Source organism: Onychostruthus taczanowskii, unplaced genomic scaffold, assembly GCF_017590055.1.
Source record: "Onychostruthus taczanowskii isolate IOZ18803 unplaced genomic scaffold, ASM1759005v1 scaffold32, whole genome shotgun sequence".
NCBI lineage: Eukaryota > Metazoa > Chordata > Aves > Passeriformes > Passeridae > Onychostruthus > Onychostruthus taczanowskii.
Window position 1 is genome coordinate 5,436,541 of NW_024500572.1, and position 26,387 is coordinate 5,462,927.

Here is a 26,387-nt window from a genome sequence, read left to right on the forward strand (position 1 = left end):
AAAAATATTTTGTGGGAATGGTCACAGTTTTTGCTTCTTTCTCCCCCAAACCCTTACAGCAAAGATCAAAACATGCTGTGCTGTGGGTACCACATCTCTTGGCCATAAGTCACCACAGCCTGAAGTGTCTGCACCAGCACTGTGAGTGACCCTACCACATTCTGAAAAAAATCCACACTGCAGATCTACCTCTCTTCATGGTGTCAGCCCTGGAAAGTAATAAGTGCTATTTAAGGGACCCTGTCCATGAATTTCCATCCATTGCTCTGTTTGCTAGCACTAGCAGGATCTGGAATCAGCCAATCTGAAAAATTCTGTGTGGGGGGAACGTACTTTCTTCTATGCTTTCATCACTGTATTACCCATGCACTGTCTAATACTAGTCCTGTTTATTGTTGCCATGACCAGTTAATCTGCTGTAAGTGCTGGTTTTATGGGACTTTTGTACATAAATTTGATTAATGCTCCCCATAAAAGTCCCATGAAATAAAATTTTATTAAAAAATATTTGAGGAGCTAAGGGAGCAATGCAAAAATCTCACTTCTTGAATTCTCTGGATTTTGCATTAGTAGCATCAGTCTTTGTTGCTGTTTGTTATGATATTTTCTCTAATATTATAGTGAAATTAAAATCTTCACTAATGAAGTGTAACATTCTGTATTTTTCCTTTCTGTGGTAGGTGTAAATTAGTCACCAGGTGTTCCTGATGTTTTTTCAGTTTATCACCATTAGGTAACTGCTTTATAAATGTCTCTCTGACAAAATGTTTAACTTGCATTTGATAAGGCAAGCAAAGCTTCATCACTTTGTGATAAGCACTTTGTGCTTGTAACAGCTCCTGAGGATCTGGCAGCACACTATGATTCTCTCTGCCTGGTGTCCTGTTAGTGCACCAAATTCAGGATTCTTAGGAACCAACCTACTTTGTTTTGCTCTGAATCTCTGGGGTGAACTCTTTCTCCACACAGCACAATGCAAAACCTTACTTTTAAAAAAGGAAATTTCAGAACTTGGGTCTGAAACAGACAATGCTTTTTGGTCCAACATGGTGACACGTAAGAGAGAACCAGCATATTTTTTACAACTTGTCCTGTCTTCATTTTAGCTAATACTGTAATTATATTTTCCTGTATTCTTTCCAGCAGCTCATGCAAGAAAGTACTAGATGTTCCCATGCTATTCCATTTTTTATATAAACAATTCCATAATTGCTGGCTTAGTAAAGTCTGGTTTCTTTTAAGCATGCACTGTGATATTGTTCAGCTGTTTCTAGCACTCATCTGTGGTACATAAATCAAGCTGGATTGAATTCAGTTCAGGTAAAAGACCAGATCTACAGTGGTAAGGCACAAGATTTCACTGCTTAATTCTTTGATGCCCTGTTTTTTTCAGTGAAATCTGTAGTTCTCACAAAAAGGAGGGAGTTACATGTTAAAAAATGCAAGGGCAGTTACTAGAATGAATTTAAACTCAGTTTTCTTAAGTACCTTTTGTAGATGCACTTAATAGATGTTCTCTAACTGCACATCTGGCATATGCAGATCATTGTTATATATTCAAACTTAACCAGAATTATTGTAGTTTTATGGTTCTCAGTGAACCTTCTCCAACTGAGTTTAAGGACCTGCCCGTTGTAAACCTTTCCTGTCCATTTATCTGACACTTGCATTGACAGTTTTTCCTAAATATCTTGCTGGTCTGAACTGGCTGAGGCTGAAAGACTCATTGCTGATCCCTTGGAATCACTTGTTTCCCACTTGTGGTGGTGGGATGAGAAATCTGACTGTTGTGCATGGACAGTCAGTCTACCAAAGAGAAGAAATAGTTAATGCTGTCTTTGCAATCAAAGAAAATAGTTCACAGATCAGAACCCCACTGATGTTTTAGTTCTTTGACAAGTAAAGCAATTGCCTTAAAAATTCAGTTCAGTTTTAGTGCTGCAGGCAAGGAGACACATCTCACTGGTGAGTGTCAAGGCAGCTGTTTTGTGCACGTTCAGCTGCACAGCCTGGCCCTGCTGAGTTGGTGACAGCAGCCTACAACTTTGTAAATAGTTTGGGCTGCTGAGATCAATACCTGTGACTTCAGAGCAAAAATTGGTAAGTCAGCCTCACTGATAAAAATTCAGTGTCTTTGGACAATCCTTTAAGAAGCCCTAAGCTTATACCCAGGATGAGTGCTGGCTCTCAGGCTGGAGTACAATAGTTTTTTAAAGGATCACTGTGAATTTGAACAAAACTATCAAAAACATCAGTGAATGATGGGTCAGACAGAGTCATTTAAAAGGCTTCAATGCTCCTGCAGGCCTTGACCTGGTGAGCTCTAGTCAATCAAAATGCATATTTGTAGCTGAATCTTGTTATAGAGGCATCCTGAATTTGATTTTTTGTTTGCATCTCTGCTTGTAAAAACAGAACATGCAGAAAGAGCACAGCACTGAGCAACCAGGCTGATCATTTTCCAGTCTTTGATTCCCATTCTACTGTGTAGTACCAGTGAGATGTGTTCACATCAAGGCAAATAAGCTCTGTGTGCTGAACAGGTTATCAGTACCCACCTCTGTCTTCAGCCTTGAGAATAAAAGGACTGAATTAGCCTGATTTAATACAGTGCTACAGGCAAGGGGGACACAAGAAATCCTCAAGCTGTAGATACCCCTTCAGTTACCCTGGACAGGGGTACAGGACGTTTTGAATTTTACGAGTTTTTACATCTATTTTAAGTGCAATGGTTTAAAGGCAGTAATTAACAGCACTACAGACTTGAGGAGCACCAGGTATTTCAAAATTATTGCTCCAATTAAATCCATTGTCACTGCTATATCCAAGAGAATAGCAGATAGGCAAAGTCACTCAAAGGCCTTTGGAAATGGACTTTTTGGAAAACAGGTATGAGATTGGGAGGAAAAAAAAAGGAAGATTAATCTCAAGTCACCTGGATTTTAAGGAGATCAATCCTTGCAAAATAAAAGCTCAGTTTCCCACCAGTGGGTTGCAATCATCTTGTTGATTTCGAAGCTTTTTCTTGAAGATAGATATTGATGTGGATGGTTGGTAAAATATACTCCAGATCTCTCCAGCAGTAGTGACATCACTGCAATCCTCTGTTTCAGCTGCAGCTGGAATCTGGTGGGACCTAGGAAACAAAAGTGAATTCACTCTTGTGTTAATGTGCTTGGCTATTAATGTCTGCACTGGGAATGCTCACAGCTTCCACTGCATCTGTGACACTTCTTGCTACCTGCTGTGCAAAATGCAGGTTTTTGGAGTGTTTCTTGGTTTGGCTTGATCAAATGAAAGGTTAGGTATCCTTTTGCCACCCTAATGACAGCAGTGACATTAAGCTAAGAGGGCTCTACAGACTGTAGTTGTTGTTATTGTAGTTGCTATTAATACAAATTAATTTCCTTGTATATTTTTAAGCATATTTGTACTATGTGAATACAATATTCAACACTTTGATTTGCTGATAACTCACCCCTCATTTCATTGAGTGAGTGTCCATCTAGAGGACACAAAATTTACTTGGTAGGAGTGTAGATGTTTTAATTGTTTCCCTGCAAAGTATTATCAAAATTTGTCCTCTTCTCACCAAACCTGGATGTCTGATAACATTTTCCTCCTTTGCCCTAAAGTGCAAATCTTGTCAAATCAAGAGCAGAAGAGATAGTCTAATAGCAAATGCTATCCTAACAGACTGGGAAGTTTAAAAATGTGCTTATTTAGGATCTTCTATGAGAATACAAATATGTAATAGCTAACTTGGTTTGGAATGTGGCCAGTCTGACAATTGCAAGGCAGAGAGGAGCCCCAGGTTTGGTTCAGAGCTGAGATCTTGGTTCTCTGTGCTTGGTTTTGCTCCACACTCACCTCATGGTAACATGCAGAAGTATCTTTGCTATTATGGCTGTAACACTTAGGATGAGCAGTGCTGTGAGGCTGTATATTGTCCATTCTGCAAAAGAGAAGAGGGGGAGCTCTCAGTACATTCATTTACTTACAGTTTTTACAGTAAGAATATTGCATGAAAGGAACAAACAGCCTTATTCAAATGCTTTATTCAAATCCGGAATTTGACAGTGTCTTAAACCTGCAAGTATTTTCTGCAGACTGGCACAAACCATACAACTTTCAGTCAGAACTGCTTTTTTCTCTTGCAAAACTCCTCCCAATAAAATTGAAAGCTGGCAAAATTCAAAGCATATACTAGTAAAATTATCTAGGTAAGGAAGCAGAAATTCCCTTCCACCCACTGCCCCTTCCTCAAAGCATTGCCTCTACATGATGATTTGAACAATATTTTTGGACCTGTATGAAATCCAAGGGTGCAGTTGCTGTTGGTGTTCCTGGGCAGTTTAACACTAGGCAGTTTAGGTGTAACTGTGGTAAGCCAGCATTAGGCTGGGCCTAGTCCCAGACTGTTCCTGGACATTCTGCACCTTGGCTGGTTTGGGTGTGCAGCTCATGTTTCAGGTTTGGATGCTGTCTGCAGCATCCCAAACCAAATCCCAAATCCCAGCACTGTGGCAGTGTCCCCAGTGGGATTGAGGCCCAGCTCCAGTGATACAGAAAAGCAGATGCTCAGGGTAGTTTAACAACAGGAGAGAATAATGGTGATATTCACCAAGAGTGCATTTCCAGCCTTCAATTATTTACAGCTCAGTAATTTCTGAATTCAGTGATGTCCTGAAGCTGAGTTCTAAACACATGACAGTTCTCAGTCACCCCTCCCCTACACCCATTAACTTGTCTAGTCCTCTGTGTTATTGATGAGGCTTTTGTTAATTTGGGGTAACAGGGATACAACCAGCATTCAAGCTATTCTAGACTCTACAAGTAAAGTTTGCTCTTTTTTCAGCAACTTGTGCCCTTCTGTGCCATGCAGGTCACTCAAGCTGACTTCAGTAAGGAGGCTGCTCTGACTCACATATTTTTATATACTTTCATTCTCAAGAACTCGACATCTTCACACTATTTCTGCCTTAGGCTGAGAAGTGTTTTGAAATGTAATGAGAGAATCCCAGTTAGTGCTAATTAGACTGAATGAAAATTCATCTCTTAGTAAGATGCACAGTGGATCTGCTAACTTTGAGGAGGCAGCAAAGGAAATAGTGACTCCAGATTTTGCTTTGGCAAAATGTTTTTTCCCATTTCCACGTTTTATTGTGTCATTACCAGGCATGGAGCTAGTTGGATGGCTTGGGCTGGTTGTGATGACATAGAGTATCTTTGATGACCGGGCTGCATTAATGCTGAGATTTGCTTGTTCATTTGTCCTCTCTGGAAGGGTGTGATTCACTGGGATCTTGTTTTGGTGCACATTGTCCTTCACAGCTGAAAACACAGGAGTATGATTACAGTAACCATCTCTTAACAGGGGTAATTGGACTTTATTTTGTAAAGTTATAAACAGACATGCTGCTCTCTGGTTTATGTAAGAGAACTCAAATAATCAAATTTATCTGATTCCTTAAAAAGCCTGTACTTCACCACGTTGGGGTTCTCAGAATTTTCTGGAAGCTGATTGTTCATCATAACAGCAGGTACAACTCAAGGACCAGAACATTTTATCTTGGTGACTTTCACCTGTTGCGAGGAGCCGAGATGAACCAATGTGCAGATGGATTATTGTTTGTTTTGTTTTCCTTTCTCATTTTCCAATCTGTTTTAACAGGAAGGTATAGAATTGAATTTTGAAATTATGAAATAAATAGCAAAGTACAGGTTTTGAAAACCTGTGTTTTGCTATTTATTATGTAGCTGACTGGAATGTTCTAAACTGAGAGAAATTTTGGTGAAACTTTCACCCAGTGAGTAGTGGGAACAAGAAACACCTGTTAGATAAGAGCTGAAATATTTGTTCTTTAATTGCCACTTCAGAAATCTCCTGTGTGAATTAAATGCTTCACTGAAAGGTAGAAGAGCAAAGGTAGCCTCTTACCTCTATACCTGATAGCAAATCCCTGGGCTTGATTGATATCATCTGAGAAAAAGTACAAAATGACAAAATCCAAAGAGATGTTAAAGGTGTGGGGAGGCTTGTTCTTGCCATTAAAACGAGCTAGAACGTGGTAGGTGTAACCATCCAGCAATTCCACCATATCTGTAGCATCCTTGATTTCAAAAAGGACAAAGCTGAAGTGGATTTGAGATGCCCCTGGAACTTGTATGGTCCAATAACAGACTTTGCCTGTGCCGTAAGTGTCAGGGAAATCTGGGGAATAGATCACAGCTGTAGCAGAAGTGTAATTGCCTCCACAGGCACCAATAAGGGCTGTGAAAACAAGAGGAAAGGGAGAAAAATGAGAAGAAAGAAAGAAAAAAGAGGTAATACGTTAATTTTGCAAATTTTCAGCACCCTGTAGATTCTAATACTTAAATGTGACTTGAAGGAACAGGCTGGTGAGGCCAGCAGGATGCAGTCTGCAGCTGCTCCTTCCCTCCCTCAGCACTGGGAGCACAGCTTTTGTTGTCTTTTCTTGCCTCATTACTCTGACCTATGCATCAGTCTTGAACACTGCAACTTTCCTTTGTCCTTGTGTGTAACCATGCACCCTCTCCTGCATCCCTGCAGAAATGGGATGAGATAAATCACTGATTCAGGGGCTTCTACTCCATCCCTATCAGGCAGGGGGGGAAAGTGGATTAGTGACTATTAACTCTCACTGCTTAATGACTGATATTCCTTCATAGCTGTATGAAACTGAAAATCTAAACTCCAGTGAATCCAGAGAGAACCCAAATGCCACCAACTGACAGTGCATGACCATACATGCACATACCATTTTTTACTCTCTAGTAAGATCAATTCTTAGGGAGTTTCTGACAGCTCACTTAGTACCACTTGTGAAGAAAGTGAGAGAACCTCTGGAGCATGAGCAAGTATCATTTCTTGGAAGAGCTAATTCACATTATTAATGGATGAGAATTTTAGGCAGAAATGGAAAGCAGCTTTAATTTATGTGGAATGGAGGTGTTTTGCTGTTTGGTGTGCTACAGTTCTCTTTGTTTTGAGCCTTTTCCCTAATTTGCTGAACATGTGAGGCCTCTCCTTTGGGAAAAACTGAGCCTGCTTCAATACTTACTGTCAAAAAGAATGACTCTGCCGTCCCCACCGCAGGGCTGAGTGTGGTCTCCAAAGCAAACACTGTTGCATTCCGTGCTGGCTGCCTCCCCGTATCTCCAGTAGTCAGGATTATTTCCACAGAAGCAAGCATAACCTGATTCCATGCCTGCAAACTTTGACAACAAAGATGCATAAGGAAGGGAGGAATAGTATTTGAAGGAGTGACAGCGGGAGGTTGTTTGAGCAAGAAAGCTGGCAGCAGAAATTGTGTGTTTTGGAAAAGTATGATTAGTCAGAGGAACCACCACAGGCTATTTTTGTTTGGGCTGTCAGGATGCTAAAGATTAGGGGGAAAGATGGAATGGAGGGCACCCTGACACTCACAATTGCAGTAAGCAACCATATTTTCTCCTGGTGTTATTCATTAGTCATTTGCTCAGATTCCTCTGGATGCAGAGAGAGGGCTTGACCTCCGGGGTGAAAGTGCAGCCTTAGACCTCCCAAAGGTTAAAAAAAAAACAGGGAAGAGGAGAAATACAACAGAGACCTCTAGGCATGCCACCATTTTGTCTTTGAAAGCATGTTGTAAATGGATGTCAAAGCAATCACCTTGAACTGCTGACTGCGGCAGGAGCTGATGCACGTTTGGATGGTGAGCTTGTTGGAGGTCTCGCTGGTGCCAGTCAGAGGTGGGGGCTCCCCATGGTCCTTGTAACAGCCCAGATTTCCTGGCACTGGCAAGAGTGACACACAGCAGTCATTCTAAAGTGCCTGTGAACGTCCCAGAGCACTTCATGCACTACCTGGTCACTGAGCAGCTCTCTCTGTGTTCTGGGCCCTATGGGAACTCTTCGTTACTCTTTGTTACTCATGCTCTGTATGATTCTTGCCATATTTTCCAAACACGCCCAGGGATGAGTGATGGGACAAAAGAGTATCATATCATCTCAGCAATATACCTGTAAGACTGTCTAGCTGGTTTCAGTAAGCTGCAGTAAAATACAGAAGATAAATACCCTGTTCATTTCTCCTGAAAGAGGCAATTTAAAACACCCAAGGTATTAAGTGGGTTCAGGGGGGTTGTGTTTGTTGGGTTTTTTTTTTTACTACTGGCATGCATATTCTGAAAATAGAAATTAAACTGTTTGATTTCTGTCTGACCTTCCAAACATGACATTCTGGAAGTTTTCAAAACAGGATATTTGAGGAAGGGAACCTAAACTGTTTTAGAATGGAGTTTGGCAAGTTTTATGGGAGAGACTAATGTAGGGGAATTTCCTAATATTTAGAACTTGAATTCTGATATGAATCTGAAGCATCATACAAGGAGATTTAAAATGAGCAATATTACTTTAAGAAAACAACCCATCTATTTACATTAATATGATGTTTCAAGGCTCCTTGGTCACTATGGGAGATCAGAATTTTCTCCCTTCAGTGCTCTGTTTTTCTTTTTTTTTTTTTGTTTTGCACTTTTCATCAAAGCACTGGAATTTAGCCATGACCACCCCTGGAGAGGATGTGGAGTACAATACAGTGCTGGGATAATGGCATAAAATTATCCCTTGCCCACTTGTCATATCTATTCACACGCTTGAAATTAAATCTGTTACTAGCTCCATGTTCAGTTTTATTCCTGTGCCAGAATGATATGGATTCTTTTTGTCCACCTAACTGCCACAGCTCTGTTTGACATGATGTGTTCAGAGACCTGTACCAGTGTTTTATTTATGTAGTCATTGGTTATTAGAGTACCCAGTAAACTTATTATAAATAATGACATAACGTTGCTTGAAATACTGTTCATAAATTAATTTTGTTCTTTAAGAATACAATTTCAATTATAAATACTTGCATGGAGTTATGGCTTTGATATGCCCTGCAGCAACATTCATATAAGTACTGAGACTTCAAGTTACAGCCTGATTTTACATACCTTTGGAAATCCCCACTTGCAGCCCCACCCCAGCTGAGTACAGCTGGGCAGATAACTCATGAGAGAGCTCATTCTTTTTTGTATTGTGCATGATTTCACAGCCCTGAAAAAGCTTCCTAGTTATCCAACCTAGCTCATTTTCCTAAGAGACCTGGGATTTTAATATTTTTTTTCTTTTTTAAAGTAGCTTTATTAGTGAGACCTTTCAACCTTGGCTCCAGAGGATTAGTACTTCAGTATGCTAAGAAACCTGAGTAATTTGAAAACTTCTTAAATTTTTTAACTAAATCAAGCATACATCCTACGACTAATAAGTCTCTGGTGTCCCAGCAGTATTTTAACCTTCTTTCCTCTTAATATTTAGCCTGCTAAAGAAACTTGGCAAAAAAAATGAGGTAGTCAGTGTTCTGCAATTACTGTTCATGCTCACCAGTGAGGTTTCACTATTACACTGTCTTCACCCATTTGTATCTATTTGTCCTCTTCTGCTTAAAAGCTCACCTCTTTTGCACAAGCATATTATTTTTCTTTTAAGCAGCATTTGACGTAATGAGGTCCTGGCAAACACCACAGCGTCTTCATTTTGCATGTTGAGGCACATATTCAGTGTATTAAAATATGGAATTAATCCTTTTGAGCTCAAAACCATGTTCCAGCTATGCTCATCTAGCTGTCTTTGAAGAGCCTCCCAGCTTTTTCCATTGGTAGCGTGCACAAATGGTTTGAGTGTCCTTGTTCCTGTGTTCCATACAGATCTGTGTAATTTAGCTGGCCCTGCCATTTAACACCTCCTCCATATTTCAATCAAATTTATTATGTTACCTACATGCATGCTGGAAATATGATTCCAGTAATGAAATCTGTTTATGGGGAGAGAGTCATGTGAGTCATAAACATGAAGATGTAGTTAAGTGGTATAGCAAGCCTTTCTTTTTCTCACATTTTGGAAGGGTAAGTTGTTATTTCCTTTGAACTTAAACCTAACCTTATTAACAAGGAGACCAAAAAAGTCAGGAATAGCTGCAGCACTGCAAACAAACCATCTGAAGCATTCAGTTCTGAATCCTCCATGTGAGATGCACATGTTCTCTCAGCACTCAGAGCTGCAGCTTTGCCTTTTATTTTCTGTCCATTCCAGTCTGCTTAGCAGACATGAAAAAGGAGAGGAAGAAAAAGGGAATACAAAGCTCCTCCTGGAGTAACTACACTGTCTTCTGTGATTGTGCTCATCCATCTTCATCTAACACTGCTAAATTCTGTACATTACTATGCAGAATGTCAGAACACATTTCTGACTGAAGCATGTAGTGTTATGTGTAAATATTAGGGAATGAGACACATGAGATAATCATGTGAATTCATCACTATAATGAAAAATTCTTAACTGTAGATTCTTAATTATTGTTCAGATGAATCATTGCATGCAAATCTCTCTAGGCAATCAAGATGCTTCATGTTGTTGGCACTGCCATGGTATTATGTGGGCAGAGTTAATAGGTAACTTATGTTCCAGATAATTTTCTAGTAGTAAATATCATTAAGAAAAAGCAGCTTATATAAGAAATTTTTCTGTAAAAATTTTCAAACAGATTTTGTTTTAAACAGTTGCTTTCTTGCTCCGTCACAAAAGTCAAGTTTTGCATTAAAAAACTGACTTTGCATTTCATTTGTACACTTCACAAGATAGTTTTGATGGTCCTATGACTTAGCATCATGCTTACTGAAAACAGAAAGTCTGGTGAAGAATAAAAGATTTTTTTACACAGCTTCATAAACCATGAGGTTTGTATTAAGATTTGGATGGGCTTGCAATGTACAGTTTGCTCTAAATTGCTGCAATTCCTTTTTCTAGTATCGAGTTTCAGTGCAATGCTTGAAGCAGCTGCTACTGGTCAAAAGGACATTTTGTAAATGTAAGTCTGGATTATCTGTGCAAGTAAGTGTCCAAGTTTAAATCCTCTGCTCCCCACCACAGAGAAAATGAGCAAGGCTGGTTTTAAAAGGATCCTTTGTGTAGAACAAATGGAGTGGAGAGAATTTGTCTTTCAGCTTTTTTCCTGATGCCATATCCAGATAATTTGTTAACATCTGTGGTCTTTAAAGAAAATGCAAATTCTTTCATTTTAGACCAAGTTAAATTTCTTAATTAGGAGGGCCAAGTTTCTTAAATCATATCTTATATACTAGAAAAATAAGAGTATGATGTCCTCTGAACAATGAGTATCAGAGTGTTGAATGATTCTGTTATTTAAATTAGACTCCTTAATCTGTATTTAAGTCTAGGTAAAAGCCATCTGTCTTAAGGTTACACTTATGTATTTGTTTGCCTGGCATGAAGATGTGAGTCACATTCATAAAAACCCCAAAACAACAAAGCTATGAACAAAGTAAAAAAAAAAAATCACTTTAGCTCCATTTTTCCTGTCTGGTTTTGTTTCCTTAACTTCATTTAAGAAATATACTTCTTCCAATCAAATGTGTGGACACCTGCTCTGGTGCTCAGCAGTGAAGACCTAAGTTATGCCTCAGAAACAGAGGGTACTTGCACAAAAGAAGTTAGGAAAGCAAGTGAAGGCATTAATGATTGGATTTACTAAAATGTGTAGCTATGGTTGCTTGTTAACATGCAAGACTAGAATATCTTAATATTTGGGCATATTTTAAAGAATGTGATTTAGGCAAGAAAATTTTGGAAGATGCTGACACAAATCATGACAATGTGGACACAGTAAAAAATAGAATACATTAAAAATATTCTGGAAAGAAGCTTCATGTGAGTAGCTTGTAAATGATCTGATTTAAAAAAAATCAAACAAAGTCCAAGTTGTGGTTTCACAGCAATGTTAAATATCTGCACCTGCCAGGGACAGAATTCTACTCCAGAGTTCCCATATAGCACAGTCACCTTTCCACTGTGTCCTCTCATATTGTTTCTATGTTTCCTCCAAGCAATTCTGTGTAGGATGCTCTATACACATTAAACTAATGTAATTCATTTTATGAGCTAATTGCAATGAATGGACACATATATACCTTGTAAAAACTTTCCTTTTTTTTGTCCTCTAGATTTTAATAAATTAATGATCTATGGATTCAAAGAACTAGCAGTACTTAACAAATTTTGTGTGATTCCCTGTCATACAGTATTATTTGTAAATAATATAATCCAGTAATTCTGAGATGAAAAGGAGGAACAATTCAGTAAGCTTGTCATTAACTCTTAAGACACCTGTTTAAAATACAGCTTAGTCTGCAACTGAAAATCAGCTGTTTTGCCTTATCCTAGTTTGTGTTTGGAAATCACTGCCCACTGTTGTGGATCTGCCAGTCTGCTCAGCTGAGATGCAGGCCGAAAAAACTGCACGGTGCTCTTACTTCGGCAGGATGGAATCTCACAGTATTTCCAGTATATTCCATCTTCATGTTCTGCAATATAGCACCATGGGCTGACATCCCCATCAGGGTTTCTGAAAGAGAAAAACACTCAGTGAAATTCATCAATTTTTTTCAAAAAACACACACCAAAAAAATCAATCTTATTAAGCTTCAATGGCATTACTATTTTTGCTCTAGTACCTACCAAAAAATGCAAAGTTTTGCAATATCAGAAAGTTCAGATAGCTTTGGTTATTACAGTATTCATCAAGCATCTGATGCTAGTAATGTCTAAAATATAGGTTGTTTTACTCTAAGGTTAAAAGGTGCAGAGCTATTTCTGGTCAGTACTGACAGAGAGGAAGATTTTCTGTCCCACATCCTGGGTGCAAGTTCCACAGACTCATAAACTTGATTTTCTGCCTTGGTACAAAATAGTCCAGATTCTGACTTTCTGTGTGTATGGTGACAAAAATACTGATAGCTGATAAAGTCTTCTGGGAGAGACTGAATTTTTTTCCTCTCTTTCAATAAAACTGACTAAATCCATTCGAGTGATCTCTTTATATTGATGGTTAATTCCTTATATGTCCATCATGATGATGATCACTATTTTTACAATTATTTGCTGTTGTGTAGCACCACTTACAAAAGCATACCTAATTAGTCACTAGGTTATTTAAAGTTTTTTTTTCTATATACACTGTGAAAGGCTGTTCACATTGCAAAGATCTATTTAAGAGAATAAATTCTTATTTTGGACAGTCAGGTTTAACTATGACTTTTTCTTTTAACTACGACCAGTTGCAATCTTTTTATCATGTGCTTTGGCATGAATTCAATAAATGACACAGCCCTACTGAAGTGTCAGTTCAGCTGCATGTTGTCATTTACGCCTATTAACAACTCTTTTGTGGAAGATCCAATTTTAGAAATTCTGTGGATGTTTTTTGGTCAAATAGCAGACTGCTGAAAACAACTGGTGGGTTGAGTGCAGTTTAGAAGACTAAAATGTTGCTAGTTAGGCTTTCAAACAGATTAATAGAAGCAGTGCACCAGGAAAGTCTAAGACTAGCTATGCTAGGAATTTAGGTGTAATGCAAGAGCCTCCAGTAGCTAAAAGAAGTAGAAGACTAAAACCAAGTGAAGCTTGTACTTCAACTACCCATTTTCCCTTGTATCCAGAGTTACTGGAATTTTTGCAATTACATCTTCATGACAGAAACCGTATGTCAGGAATTCAATCATGAGAATGGCACTCTACATAGAAATGCCTTAAAAATGTGAGGAAATTGGAGAGAAACATGGGGAATGTCTTTAGAAATCTTGGCCTTCAACCTCAGAAGTGCATGGCAGTTGGAAAACTACTCTCTGTCTTTCAAAATCTCCAAAAATTTCAGTCCTCATAGTTTTGTTATGGTTGAAGTGAGTGGAATGCTGAGGCATTTCCATCTGAACAGGGTGTCTTGCAGTAAACAAAGTATTCCAAGTAAGGACCACCCATGGAGAGGTAACATGCTTCTGATTAATACTTCAAGTGTAAAATTTGATTGTTCAAATGTTGTCCCCAAAATCAAATCTCAAGGCAATGTATTATGCCTTAAAAAAGCCTTGTGAGGTATGTGCTGCCTGGGAAAAGGGAAAAATCAACTTGTCCATTGTCATCAAGCAGATGAATGTCAGAGAAAGAGCTAAACCAGCTGTATCACAGCCCTCAGCAACATTTGCATGCTATAGATATACTCCAGCATTCTTAGTGACTTTGCAAGCTGTCTTTCAAGAGAATGTGAAGTTAAAAGTCATCCATTAGTTAGGACTGTCATTCCATACACCTGTGAGAACTCCTAGGCAAAGTGATGCAGCATAAGGAAGAAAATGAGGATAATCTAATACCTAGCAGACTCAGGTAAAAAAAGCTCTTTTTGATAATTAAGTAATTTCTCAAGTTTACATATCAGATTATAGGTTTCTTATTCCCTGTAGCATTTACCAAGTCCTCATTTGCTAGGTAAAGCAAATTTCAAGTAAGTGTTTTTTGAGTATCTGGATAAACATTCAGTTTCTCATGCATGTTTTTGCACAGCTTGTACATGTTTTGCTTTGTACTAACCAAAATATTAGCCAGAGATGACTGCCAAAAGTAAGATCCTGTAGATACAGCCTGTCTAGAATATTGCCACACAGCAACAATCAAAATTGCATTCTTGATTCTGCTATTAGTATCAAAGATAATTTAGTGGCCACTGTATTTTTGACAGTTCTCTATTAGTTTGCCTGCTGAGACACAGAGCTAAAAAAAAGCCTGCAGAGCCTAAACATCTCTGAACTTCAGTTCTGATTTGGCCCCTATGTTCTGAAGTTCTTATTTAAGTTTTGTTCTAAGTTCTATCCTAGTTATGGAAGACTTTCTCTAGAAGGCAAGGAAAGAGAAGTGCATGTTTTAATGCACTTAATCCATGGTTTAATCTGGCATTGTAACCCCTGACAGATGAGCTTCTGAATTTAAATAACTCTATCACTGAGGCTCAATGAGAATTTTTTGTCACTACAAAACTTTCATGAGCACAAAACTTGGAAAGTGTAACAGAACCAGGCTTGTGCGTGAGGATAAAATCCATCCAGAGACTCTTCCAGACACTCACTGCACCGTGTCCTTCTAATTTGGATTTTTTTTATCTCCACCTTTTCATTTAAGTAATCTATAGTCTTTCTCTCTCATGCCACCTTACAAACTGGACAGATGATAGGGACTGTGCTGAACAAGGTGGGAGCTGGGCTGAGAAAGTTATTCTACTAATGGTGCTGATAGATTCAAGGTACTGATTACAGGGTAAACCAAAAAGTGTTAGATACCCATGGTTCTGACATTCTTCACTGCCTGACAGGACATTTCCCAATTTTCTGTCAGCTGCTTAAAGTAACACTGGGTATTCGGGCACTGTTAAAGCAATGGGATATTTCTTACCTGCAGTAGTTATGCTCTCCAAGGCCTCCCTCCCCATTGGGATATTTCACAGTATTGTAAGGATGCTCAAAGGTCTCATTCCAAAAAAGACAAGGTTTTCCTGCATGTTGGGAGGTCTGGTTCTGAGTGCCACGATAGTCAGCCCCGTTTGCTGTATAGCATTCTGGGAAGAAAGAGAAATGGGAAAAGAAAGAATGTATGTAGGTTTAGTGTTTGTTCTTCCCTCACCCTCCACCCCATATCCAATAGACCATGTTTCCTGCATTGTTTAGGCAGCTAAAGATGCTGGCTAGGATTTAAGCTTTCAGTCAAACCTCTATTCAAGAGATTATGATGTCATTACTTTCACAAACAATGTATAAGACAGGTCTGATGAGAGGTTTACACAACTAACATGCATCTTCTGAGTAAGCATAATACTTTTTTACTTTTACTTTTCCTTGTGTTTTACTCATTAGGATGACTCTGTGACTTGTTAATTTTCCAAAAATGAAATCATATGACATTATCAGTCTGCTACTTATCAGCATATTAACCAAAATCTCATGCCGCTTCAGCTGAAGTTGTGACTATCTGTACTTTACAAAGTGAAAGACTTTGTAAGCATGGATCTTATCAACATTTACATTCTGATTTAGAAAAATTCTTAGAGATTGAGTTGCCTTAGAAAGGGACCTCCTTCAACAAAGTATAATCACAATACTGTGATTTGCTACTAAAGCATTTATGCTTTCAGATTAAAAAGTATGGGTCAGTATTCTTCTGCCTCACTCACATTTTCCCACACTTACATTTGTTTCCCTAGCCTCCTGATACTCAGCAAGTTAGAAACCAAAGAAGAAAATGATTTCACTAAATACATTAGCCCCTTCTCAGCTGAACTACAACTTTCATGCTGCCTGGTTTTGCTGGGCCTTGTTAATCACAGAACTGTAGAATGGTTCAGGCTGAGAGGGATCTTAAAGATCATCCAGTTCCACCCCCCTGCCATGGACATGGACATGTTCACTGGACATCTTCTGATGAAATAAATATCCAAATGCATGAACAATTTTACTTCTGCTGAAATTGCAAAACATTTTTGATTAAATTATGCAATGTGAGCGTGGCAGAGCATGGGAAGAAGTTGCCCAGGGAGGCTGTAGAATCTCCATCCTTGGAGATATTCCACAGGCACCTGGACATGGTCCTGGGCAACCTGCTTTAGGTGACTGTGCTTGAGCACTTCAGTTGGACAACATGACCTCCAGAGGTCACTTTCATCCCAGCCATCACCATGCTGTGATTCAGGAAGATTCATTATAATTAGTTTATCATAAATAAGTCCATCCTGCTTATAATTAATAGTTGTTAACATTTATCATCCTTGCATTTATTTAAGAATAGGATTAAAACATAACAGTCTGGGACAGAATTAAAACTGCTGTTTTACACTGCTGTAAACATTTCTTTGTACTGGACAGCATTACTGGGGAAATCCATTGAAAATTAGCTTTCTGCTAACTACAGGCTGTGAAAGCTCCTGTTTCATCTGATAGTGTTCTCTGCAGAAACCATACTGCAGCTGCAGAGATGTTCTACTGCCCTGAGGGAGTGGGAGAGTGCTCTGAAGTATGTGCTGATCTCAGGTGTCCCTCATGAAATCTAACTTACAAAACAAGTCTAGAAAGACCTGTGTAGCTGCAGTTGGAAGAGGGAAAAAAAAAACCCACCCACATTTTAATCCTGATATTAACAGTACACTGTTTTTGTATTTAGAACTACTGTAGAAGAAGGAAAAATGTATTATTAAAACCATGCCTCTGAAATTAGTTTAGTCTGGGCTCACAAATATCAGAATGGTACAATTATAATAATTATTTCAGAGTTCTATTACACAGCAGATGAAAGACAATGGTTTTGTGCTTTCACTGTGCATTTTCATGCCTAGGCAAGTTTGGATTTCTATTAAATGAAATTTTGTTGCTGAAGGCACATAGAAGAGGTGTCTGCACAGCCATTAATATATTCTGTTATCATCTGTGGACAGAAAGGTATATAATTTAACAAAAACAAGCTTCAGGTCGATACTCCTCCTTACTGTAATTTACCTGCCTTAGCAAAACAGGTGGGCTGCAGACATTTGCTTAAAAATGCAAATCTGAGTTTCCAGTATTCAGGCCACTACAGATATTTGTGTAAACATGAAAAAAAACCCCACTTTAAGGTCATGACTGTGCTGCAACTTTATTCAATACCTCTTTTGTTTTTCAGTTAATATAAAAGGTTTTGTAGGTTACAGCTGAAAAATATAAGCTGATGAAATTTAACAGAAAAGAGAGAAAAATGTAAACAAAATAGATAAACAAAATAATAAGCAGCAAAAAGAATTTATGAAAAGTGATAAGCACATCCAGAAAAGATATCTATATTAGCTTTGTGGGGGTTTTTTTTGTTTGTTTTTTTTTGGTTTTTTTTGCTTCTCACTCCTAAATGAAAAGCAATATATACTTCCATCTACTCAGAAATTTAAGGAATGTTACAATACCTGAATTTAGTCTGGCAAACTAAACTGAAGTTAACTTAGTCCATTTTAGGATCTGCTAAGACTGGCCCAAGCTTTAACTTGCAGTAGTGACTGACTTACATTTTCATGTAAGCTTTTTTTAACTGATTTTCTTCAAACTTCACTGCACTTTAAGAAAAAGAAAGGAAGAGTCAGAGCCTACCTATCTAGCCTACCTATCTCTCTTCATTCCTCTTAACTGCAGTTTTTGTTCCCCAGACAATCGGTAGCTGTATCAGTGCCTCCTGTGTTCCTTTGTGCTATCAAGAGATTTGGTGCAAATGTTTCAGCTGAGTTGAAACAAAGCTCCCCTGGCTTAGATGTGGATGTGGAAAGGGGAGGCAGTGAGATACCACAGAAAATCATTGATTATCCCTGAAACACTGAAGTGAAAACTTTAAGTCATGGAATTTAGCAGCTGTTATCAAATGAAAAACAAAACCTTTTGTGTTACAAGGAATTTGGATTTTCTTAAGGATTAATAACGACTTTGCCATAGCACGGGAGTGCAATATTTTCAAATAAATATTGGCATTTTAAAAAATCAGGTCAGTTGTCCTTGCTATGCTCCCTCCTGGCTTCTTGTGCACCTGCTCACTGGCTAAGCATGGGAAACTGAGAAGTCCTTGATTTAGAGTAAGCACTTCTTGGCAACAACAAAAAATTCTTTTGTTTATCACATGCAGTGATTTCATCATATTTTGCTGCACGACAGCCAAGACACTACCTTAGTGATTTCATCATGAAATGAATACTCTCAATGTGCTGAAGATGCATGTTTTGTCTGCAGAAAGACCATTGTCCTCTCTATTTCAAATCCAAGCCCTAAGAGATTCTGGAGAACAGAAGATTAGAACCTCCACCCTACTTTTTGTCTTGTACACTGGTGCAATAATTCTGTGGAAAGATGAGCTTAAAAAAAGGTCACCTAGATTTGTCTGCATAAAACTAAATCAGATGAGGTCATCTAAATTAAACAGTCAGAAAAGACTGGACTGAACACTGTTGGTACAACTCTTTGGCTTACTCAAATCAGATGATTTCCCTTTGGTAGATTATGCAAAAGGGAGGAGGAAAATATTAAATCAACCAGCAACAACCACCCCTCTTTGTTGTGGCACGCTTAGGTTGAGTGATACTTCCATGACACTTTAGGGTATGAAGCCCCTCACTTGGAATGTAACATTAGAACTGTGACTCAAGAAAATTAATACTGGTTCTGTGAATTTCAGCAAGCCTTATTCCTTAAAGTTTTGTAAGATTATGGTCAACTGTGACAGTATTGTATCCCAGTCCTCTCCCAGCAGCAAGGACAGCAAGGGAAGAACAGAAACCTTGTGGACACTACAGCTGAGAGCCCCCAAGAAGGCATCAGGTTGCCACTGTGCTTGATAGATTTGCCACATGGATTTTGCCCATGCACACAAGGCTCAGACTATCCTGTCAGCTATAAACCTCTACTAAAACACAAGGGTTTCAGACAGGACATGAAGAAAGCTGTGACCACTCAAATCTAGAAGTGTGTGACCTCATACTTCTAAGATCTTAGTCAGCTGGGTTTCAGACATAGTCTAAAGTAGAGGCTTATGTCAAATCTGTGATTAGAATCAGTGTCCACGATGATTTCACTCAATTAACTGCCTAATGACCCTGCTGCTTCTGCTGTGTCATGGGGATACCTGTAAACAGAATTAATCAGAGAACCTTTGCAGAGGTTCTAGTCACAAAAGGTTCCAACAGATGCTGTTCAGGCTAATGTTCATGAGCCTTGACGAGAAAACAGGGACAGCACTTTGTTGTCAGGGCTGTTTTGTTTCAACACATCAAGTGCCACGGTTGACAGCAAGTAACTTTTAAAATGAATGCTGAGGCTAGGTAAGCATGTACTGAGTGACAAATGCTAGAACAAAAAAGCAGAAAACAAGACCAGGGATGTTGTCCACTGTAAGTGAATACTCAGTGTGTGATACAGGTTCACAATTAGTTTTATTAGAGCCAGATCAACATTTGGAAGATCAAACAGCAGCTGTTGTAGAAATTCTTTCCATCTGTGTCGGTTTCTTCTTCAATGTAGGGACCTTACAATGATCATTTTCCTTTGTTACTTTGGGACTGCATGGCTGCCTGCACTCCACATGGGCGCCACTTCAGGATCATTTGAAAAATTAAGGTAGTGCAGACTATAACAGCCTGATGTTTTATTGATGATAAATCACTGACATTTCAGAGTCTGCACTGGCTTCCAATGATTTTCTCAAAGACATCTATCTAGAGACACTACAAATTGCAGACTGAAGGGATGGAGGTTTCAGGATGGTTTTAATGACTTCTTAGAGTACTTTCCAAGTCTGAGGCCCGTACATAGCTTTTGAGACTGAAAATTCAGAATGACAAACTTCTTCCTATTCCACTGCAGAGTAAAAAAACAAACCAAACCACTTTGTTTGCTTAATGTTTTCAAAGCTACTTAGAGCACTAAGCAGTGTCCAGAGAGGCTGACAACAATTATCAACCTGAAACTAGCCTACCCAAGCCAGAAATTATCCTACCACCTACTACCCAACAAAAGGCAAGGTTTTCTTTTAAAGATCTGCAGATTAATGAAAGATAAATGAAAGTGGCTACTATTTAAATCTTGGGTTTCATTACAGCAGTGTAATTAAATGTAAGGTTGGACCAAAAATTAAAGGTTCCTGAATTTACGTGGTATAACTGCCTGCTCAGTTTTCACTTGTTTTTCCTACAGCCTTTTAGAGAAGTCAGAAAAATGCTTAAGCAGAATATAAGGGTAGGAAACCAAGGGTGCCAGGTCCGATAATGACTCAGTGTGGGTTGCCTGATGCATGTGCTTGCAGAGTATTCCAAGAATAATTTTAAGTCATTTCCATTCTATCTAAACTGTTCTAGTTCTTGCTGGAGATCGCAATTGGAGCACTCCTCCTTAAATGAAAGCACTGTATCTAGGTGCAGATGGCAACAGTTACAGGCACTAACCAGATGCTGCAGTCTCTAATTTGATTGAAAGGGTATAATTAGACAGCAGAAACACTTCAATGAGAAAGTAACGCACAGAGGAAAGGACAGAAACCACTTAACTGATGCCAAGATACCCCGGCAGTGACAGAGGCAGGGGCCCACGGGTGGAAGGGGCAGAACACCACATCACCTTCTTCAAATGAGAACATTTTTGTTTCCCTAGAGATGTGAATAGGGATTCTATTATCATAGGTTGCCACAGTTCTTCATGTGGGAACACTGATTAAAACCAGAAGAAGCTTCAGGAGATGAAAGACACAAATATGGCTTCTGTGGTCATTATTAAAAATATTTTTAGCATTGCAATGGTTTTCTTTGAAGATGCAGTTTTATCGACTGAACCAAAAGTTAATTTGCATACTATCATATGAGGGGGTCAGGGGAAAAAATCTCATTCCATATTATGATGCAAAGTAAATGCTTTTGGGAAGTATAAGGCTGATTTGGATCTACCCGAGTGAAAAAACAGTGTACTATTTTTGCATTTCAATACTTTTCTATTCCAATTCATACTAATATAATACAACCACTCATCAAAACTGTCAGACTTCTGTGCCTGTGCTGTAACAGTAAGAACCCCCCCACAACAGAACAATTAATAAAAGCTAAAGAAAAACCATCACAAAAGAATTGTCTTTGTTTAAAATAGCAATTATCAAAATTCCTAGAAAACAACTCCCCATTTCTTAAATCAGACAGTTAAATTTTGATGTGATGCTATGAGGGCACTTGATTAGCTGATCATTTCTTCCTTTACAATGTGGGGGAACTCCACATGTAGTTTAAGAATTGTATCCTGCTCATTCTACATATCCATGCAAACACACCCACAGACACACACATACAATTTTTGAAAGTCCTCCAATGCAATCATTTTTGCTAGTCAGAATTAGAGACCTAATGAGCATTGGTCCAAGCCAGAGAGTAGCCACAGTGAATATCTGATTATACTTGAATTATGCCACCTGAGATTTGATCAAACCTTGACTGAAGCATCTGTCTTGTAAAAATGTACATTCCTGGAAATGTACAGACATGCAGAGTTGATACTTGTGCTCCCTGGCAGTGTGTGAGCTGTCACATACGTGAACTTGCTATCCTTGTGAAATTTTGACTTTAATCATCAAGCTAATCACTTTTCATCACTTTTTTTTTTTTTGTTAAAGAAATAAATCTGTCTGGCCAGACCCTTTCTGGACTATGTTGGAAGCAGACGAGTTAGGTTATGAGCACAAGAGACAGTTCCCATTATTTCTAAATGCATTCTGTCCCTTTTGTCTTTTTATTTGTACTGTACAAACATGCTATATTAGCCAGAGCTTTGCAGCTGCTGGCTGCTCCTCAGCCACAAGATGCAAACACACTTGCTTGCCTTGTGATTCTTTATCACTGGAAGTAAGAATGTGTGATGTGACCCCATAAGAATTTCTGTTCCTTAATACACCCATTTGTTTTCTTTCTTTGTGAAGTTATAAAACTGTTGTTCCCTTGTCAAGTGTGGCAGGCTGAATCCTTTTGGCAATTTTATCAGGATGGGCCATAGCCACTGTGTGGATGAAGGGAGTGGTCAGCTGCACAACAATTATGGTGTGATATGACAAAAATGAAAATTTTGCAGCTGGCAGCATGTAATCCCTGCCTCCCTCCTACTTCTTTGGCTCCATCCTGCTTAAATCTATTCTCATAACTCTGGATTTTGAGTTATGCTCTATGCATGTACAAGCATGATATGCTGAAATGTCTGACTATTTCATCCCCTATCTGCCTAGTTAGAAAGAAAAAAAAATTGCTTTTTTAAGTCTTTCCATGAGGCTTGCTTATGGCATACCAAGTAGAACTGCTTCTCTGAATCACCAAGGCATAGACAGAATAAGATGACAAGAGATACCAGGTTTGTGAGAGAAGGCTGGAACAACAGCTCAAAGGAAAGACTCAGCTGGGAAAAAACCAAGGACATGGTGACTCAGTATTGCTAAATGGAAAGAAAACAGAGAAAGGAAAAAGAGATTGATAATCGCATACATTTCTGATGGGGAAATTAAATGAATGGTATAAATACAGAAACTACAAATTATAACTTGTTGCACTGAGTATATAAAATAACATTTGTTCACCAAAACGAACATTTGCTGAAGGCATTTCCATTTCTTTGGCCTTGAAACACAAAACTCACCAAATTCAAACAGTCCTTTAATGGTAGGTAATCTATTCACACACTTCTTATTTCTGATCCACTTGAGAAATTATGTATGGCTGATGTTTGAATGCACAAATGCCAAGGTTTGAATGCAGAAATGTCAGTGTTTGAGTTAATAGAAACAGTTGAACATCACATGGTGAAGCAGAAACATTATGTGGAAAGTACCATAGTGCAAAAATGGTTGTTAATTCACTTTCATTTCTGACAACTGCAGTAATTTTTCATATAGTAATTCCAGAAGTCTTTCTCTTATCTTAGCAAATGATGGTGACACAGTCTTTATTTTGACTGCACTTTACAATAAGCTTATAACAACATGCATTAAAAACCAAAACAAGGAGTAGGCATTAAAAACCAAAACAAGGAATAGGTATTAAAAACATACCATACAACAAACTGCCTTCCAAAAGCAACAGTAATGTTTGTCATTTCAGAATTCTGCTAGTTTCAAGTGCAACCTGCCACAGCCGATCCGGTCTCAGTTCTGTGGGATTCAGGGTCAAGACGAGGACCCTGATGTGTACCTTGTGCAGATTAGGAACTCTGCAGATCCTGTACATGCCACATAAATTACAAGTTGCTGTATTTGCACCGTTTCCAGGTGCTTGAGCAGAAGACACATGGGTGGCAAGAATTTCTAGATCCATTCTCCCTTGCTACACCTTCATTTGGAGGCATTATGTACTCTTCCCTCCTCCCCCTGCCCCAGCTGCTTGTGCTCAGGCATTTCTGGCTTCTTTAACAGCCAAACATTCACACTGGGCCATACCCTCCACTTGCTGCCACACAGCCCTCTGTGAGAGACATGGTTACACACGGAGTGTTCTGTTCAGAAACCTTACAAGCAAACATTCTTCAACTTAAGCAAAGGAAGGAATATTCACTCTGTGCACCAAGCACGTCCTAATGGTACTGGGAAAAGACTCTTAGGCAGCTCTCTAAATGCTTATCTAAAATACTCTCATGTTTTACTTCTGAGAAGAAGTAAAATTTACCAGAACTTTTTCTTGTAAAAGGTTTTTTATTCACTGAAAATGGCTATGCAAGTATTTTCCTTTTCTAATTAGCTGCATCTATGAAAACTTGATGAGCAAGTATGTGTTCAAAAAGGAGAGCAAATTCTACTTTGTAAGAAGAAACAGCAAGCAAGAATACACAAAATGTATCCAGAAGGACCACACATCTGATGGCTGTGATGCTGTGACCATCTGGAACTGCCACTTCTGATCTTGCAAAGCATGGCCAATGTTTACCAGAGGAGAACCACAGTACTTGAAATCATTAGTAACAACTCAAACGAGAACAAAAGGGTGCCGAGAAACTTTAAGTGAAAAATCACCTTAGGAAGTGAAGCTTCAGGCTTCCAAACGGTGAGAGGAGCCCAGGCTCGGCCGGGAGCTGGGGCAGCACGCTGCGGCCAGGCGGGATGCTCACCCTTCAAGCTCTGGCTCTGCTGCCCCAGGTTTTTCCCCAGTGACACAAACAATCGCACGCCCCTCTCCCTTTAAACGCCTCCATTCCGCAGACCTAGCTATCGACCCACTTTTATAGAGAAACGTGCTGCTATTCTTTCTCTTACATCATGCTTTCATTGGAGATTCCGAGCTCCCGGTTCAGCAAGCGCGGGGAGAGCCTCAAATACCCAGGGACTCCAGGCAAAAACACCCGCTGCGTGCTCGCACGAGCAGCTTCGAGCCCGGCACGGCTCTGCCGAGCAGGAAGGGACGTCGTCGCGACCTCGAAGAGGCGCTGCCGGCCGGCAGAGCCCTTCCGCGGGAGGCTGCGGGTCTGCGGAGCTCGGGGAGAGGCTGCCCCGCTGCCTCGCCGCTCAGCCCGGCGAGGAGCTCGGGGAGCAGCCTCGATCGCGCCCCCCTCCCGGCTCCCCCGGAGCGGCACTCACCGGACAGAACGGGCTCGCGGCAGCAGCTCAGCGCCAGCCCGGAGAAGGCCAGGACGGCGGCGAGGGCGGGAGGCTCCATAGGCAGCGGCCGCCGGGCCGCGCCGCGCTCGCAGGCGGCAGCCCCGGCTCTCCGGGGGTGGCAGGCGGCCGGGAAGAGCGCAAAGTGCGGGAAGCGGAGGCCCTACAGCATGTGTCCTGTAAGTGCGCCCCGGCGAGGTGCCGAGTGGCAGATGAGGGATCCTATTACCAGCCATGTGACAGGAAAGGATAGAGACCGACATCCCAACCTGCTGCAGCGCGGGACCGCAGGGCTGCCGCTTCCACTTCTGACACCGACAGGTTCGGGCTGGTGGTGTTCGCCCCGGGGCAGCGCTTTGGCCCCGCCGAGCCCTCCTCGCTAGCCGGGACGCCTCGCTACAAACACACACAGACTCCTCCATCCTAGCAGCGACCCAAGCCGCGCTCTCGTCACTCCCCTCGTACCCAGTGTCCCGCGGAAGAGGTCGGGCAAGAGCCCGTCAGCCCCGTGGCCTGGAGCTGCCGGCCGCTGCCCCTGCCCCGCGCACGCCCTCCGCCCGCCGGGCTGCCCTGGAGGTGTGGGAGCCGATGGGCGAGCGCAGGTGCAGCCCGGCTCTCCTCTCCTGAAGCCGCGAAGGCACGGACGGACACGGCACAGGGAGAGAACGCCGCAAACTTTCTGAGGGACGCGGGCATGAGCGGCTCCGCGGGCGGCGAGGTGCTAGAGCCGCACGCTGCCTTTTGGGGCGTCGTTCTAAAAGTGAAAAGGCACCAGCCGCCCCACAGATGTGACCGGGCTGCGGAGCCGTGCTGAGGGAGCGCTGGCAGAAAGCAGCGCGGCTGCCGAAGCCGCCCTGTCCCCCGTAGGCCGCGTCCCGAGGCGGGCGGAGCTGAGGCCGGGCGGGGGCCGCTGTGGCAGGATGAGGCACAGGGACCGCCGCACAGACAGCAACACAGACAGCCACACAAACAGGAACACAGCCGCACAGACAGCCACACAGACGGGAACACACAGCCACAAAGACAGCCACAGGAGCCCTCCACGCCCAGAGACCCGGGACACTGGCGGGCGGGCACGGACACGGGGACGTGAGGGGACACCCACGCCTACAGCGCACACACACCCAGAGCGACAAACACAAACACAGCAGCTCCCCAGCCGAAAGGAGCATCGTTGCTTTCTGAAAATGCACGTGCAGAAAGATAGGGTTTGGGGTTTTGGTTTGTTTGGTTTGGGTTTGTTTGTTTTCATCTACCTGAAGATACCAAAGTGTCAAGGTGGTAATGTCAAGCAGTCGTCTAACTTCTACAAAGTCCCTACTTGGCCCGTGAGACATTTTAGCAAT

At 40.7% G+C, this 26,387-nt stretch overlaps 1 protein-coding gene across 1 annotated transcript; it reads right to left on the reverse strand.

Moving 5' to 3' along the window:
* Positions 1–20: 20 nt before the first annotated feature.
* Positions 21–25,567, reverse strand: KREMEN1 (kringle containing transmembrane protein 1). Its single transcript, XM_041410055.1, has 9 exons — positions 25,024–25,567; positions 15,343–15,505; positions 12,378–12,469; positions 7,676–7,800; positions 7,086–7,239; positions 5,942–6,274; positions 5,176–5,334; positions 3,871–3,955; positions 21–3,136 (listed from the first exon to the last, which is right to left on the reverse strand). The coding sequence occupies exons 1-9, from the start codon at positions 25,100–25,102 to the stop codon at positions 2,974–2,976; spliced, it is 1,353 nt and encodes a 450-aa protein (XP_041265989.1). The 5' UTR covers positions 25,103–25,567; the 3' UTR covers positions 21–2,973.
* Positions 25,568–26,387: the final 820 nt, after the last annotated feature.

Excerpts from the sequence above, each read along its gene's own strand:
- KREMEN1 (XM_041410055.1), bottom strand. The coding sequence starts at position 25,102 with ATGGAGCCTCCCGCCCTCGCCGCCGTCCTGGCCTTCTCCGGGCTGGCG. Across the intron at positions 15,506-25,023 it reads CCGCGAGCCCGTTCTGTCCG|AATGCTATACAGCAAACGGG; the intron begins GTGAGTGCCGCT and ends CTTTCTTCCCAG. Across the intron at positions 3,956-5,175 it reads TCCAACTAGCTCCATGCCTG|AATGGACAATATACAGCCTC; the intron begins GTAATGACACAA and ends TCTCTTTTGCAG.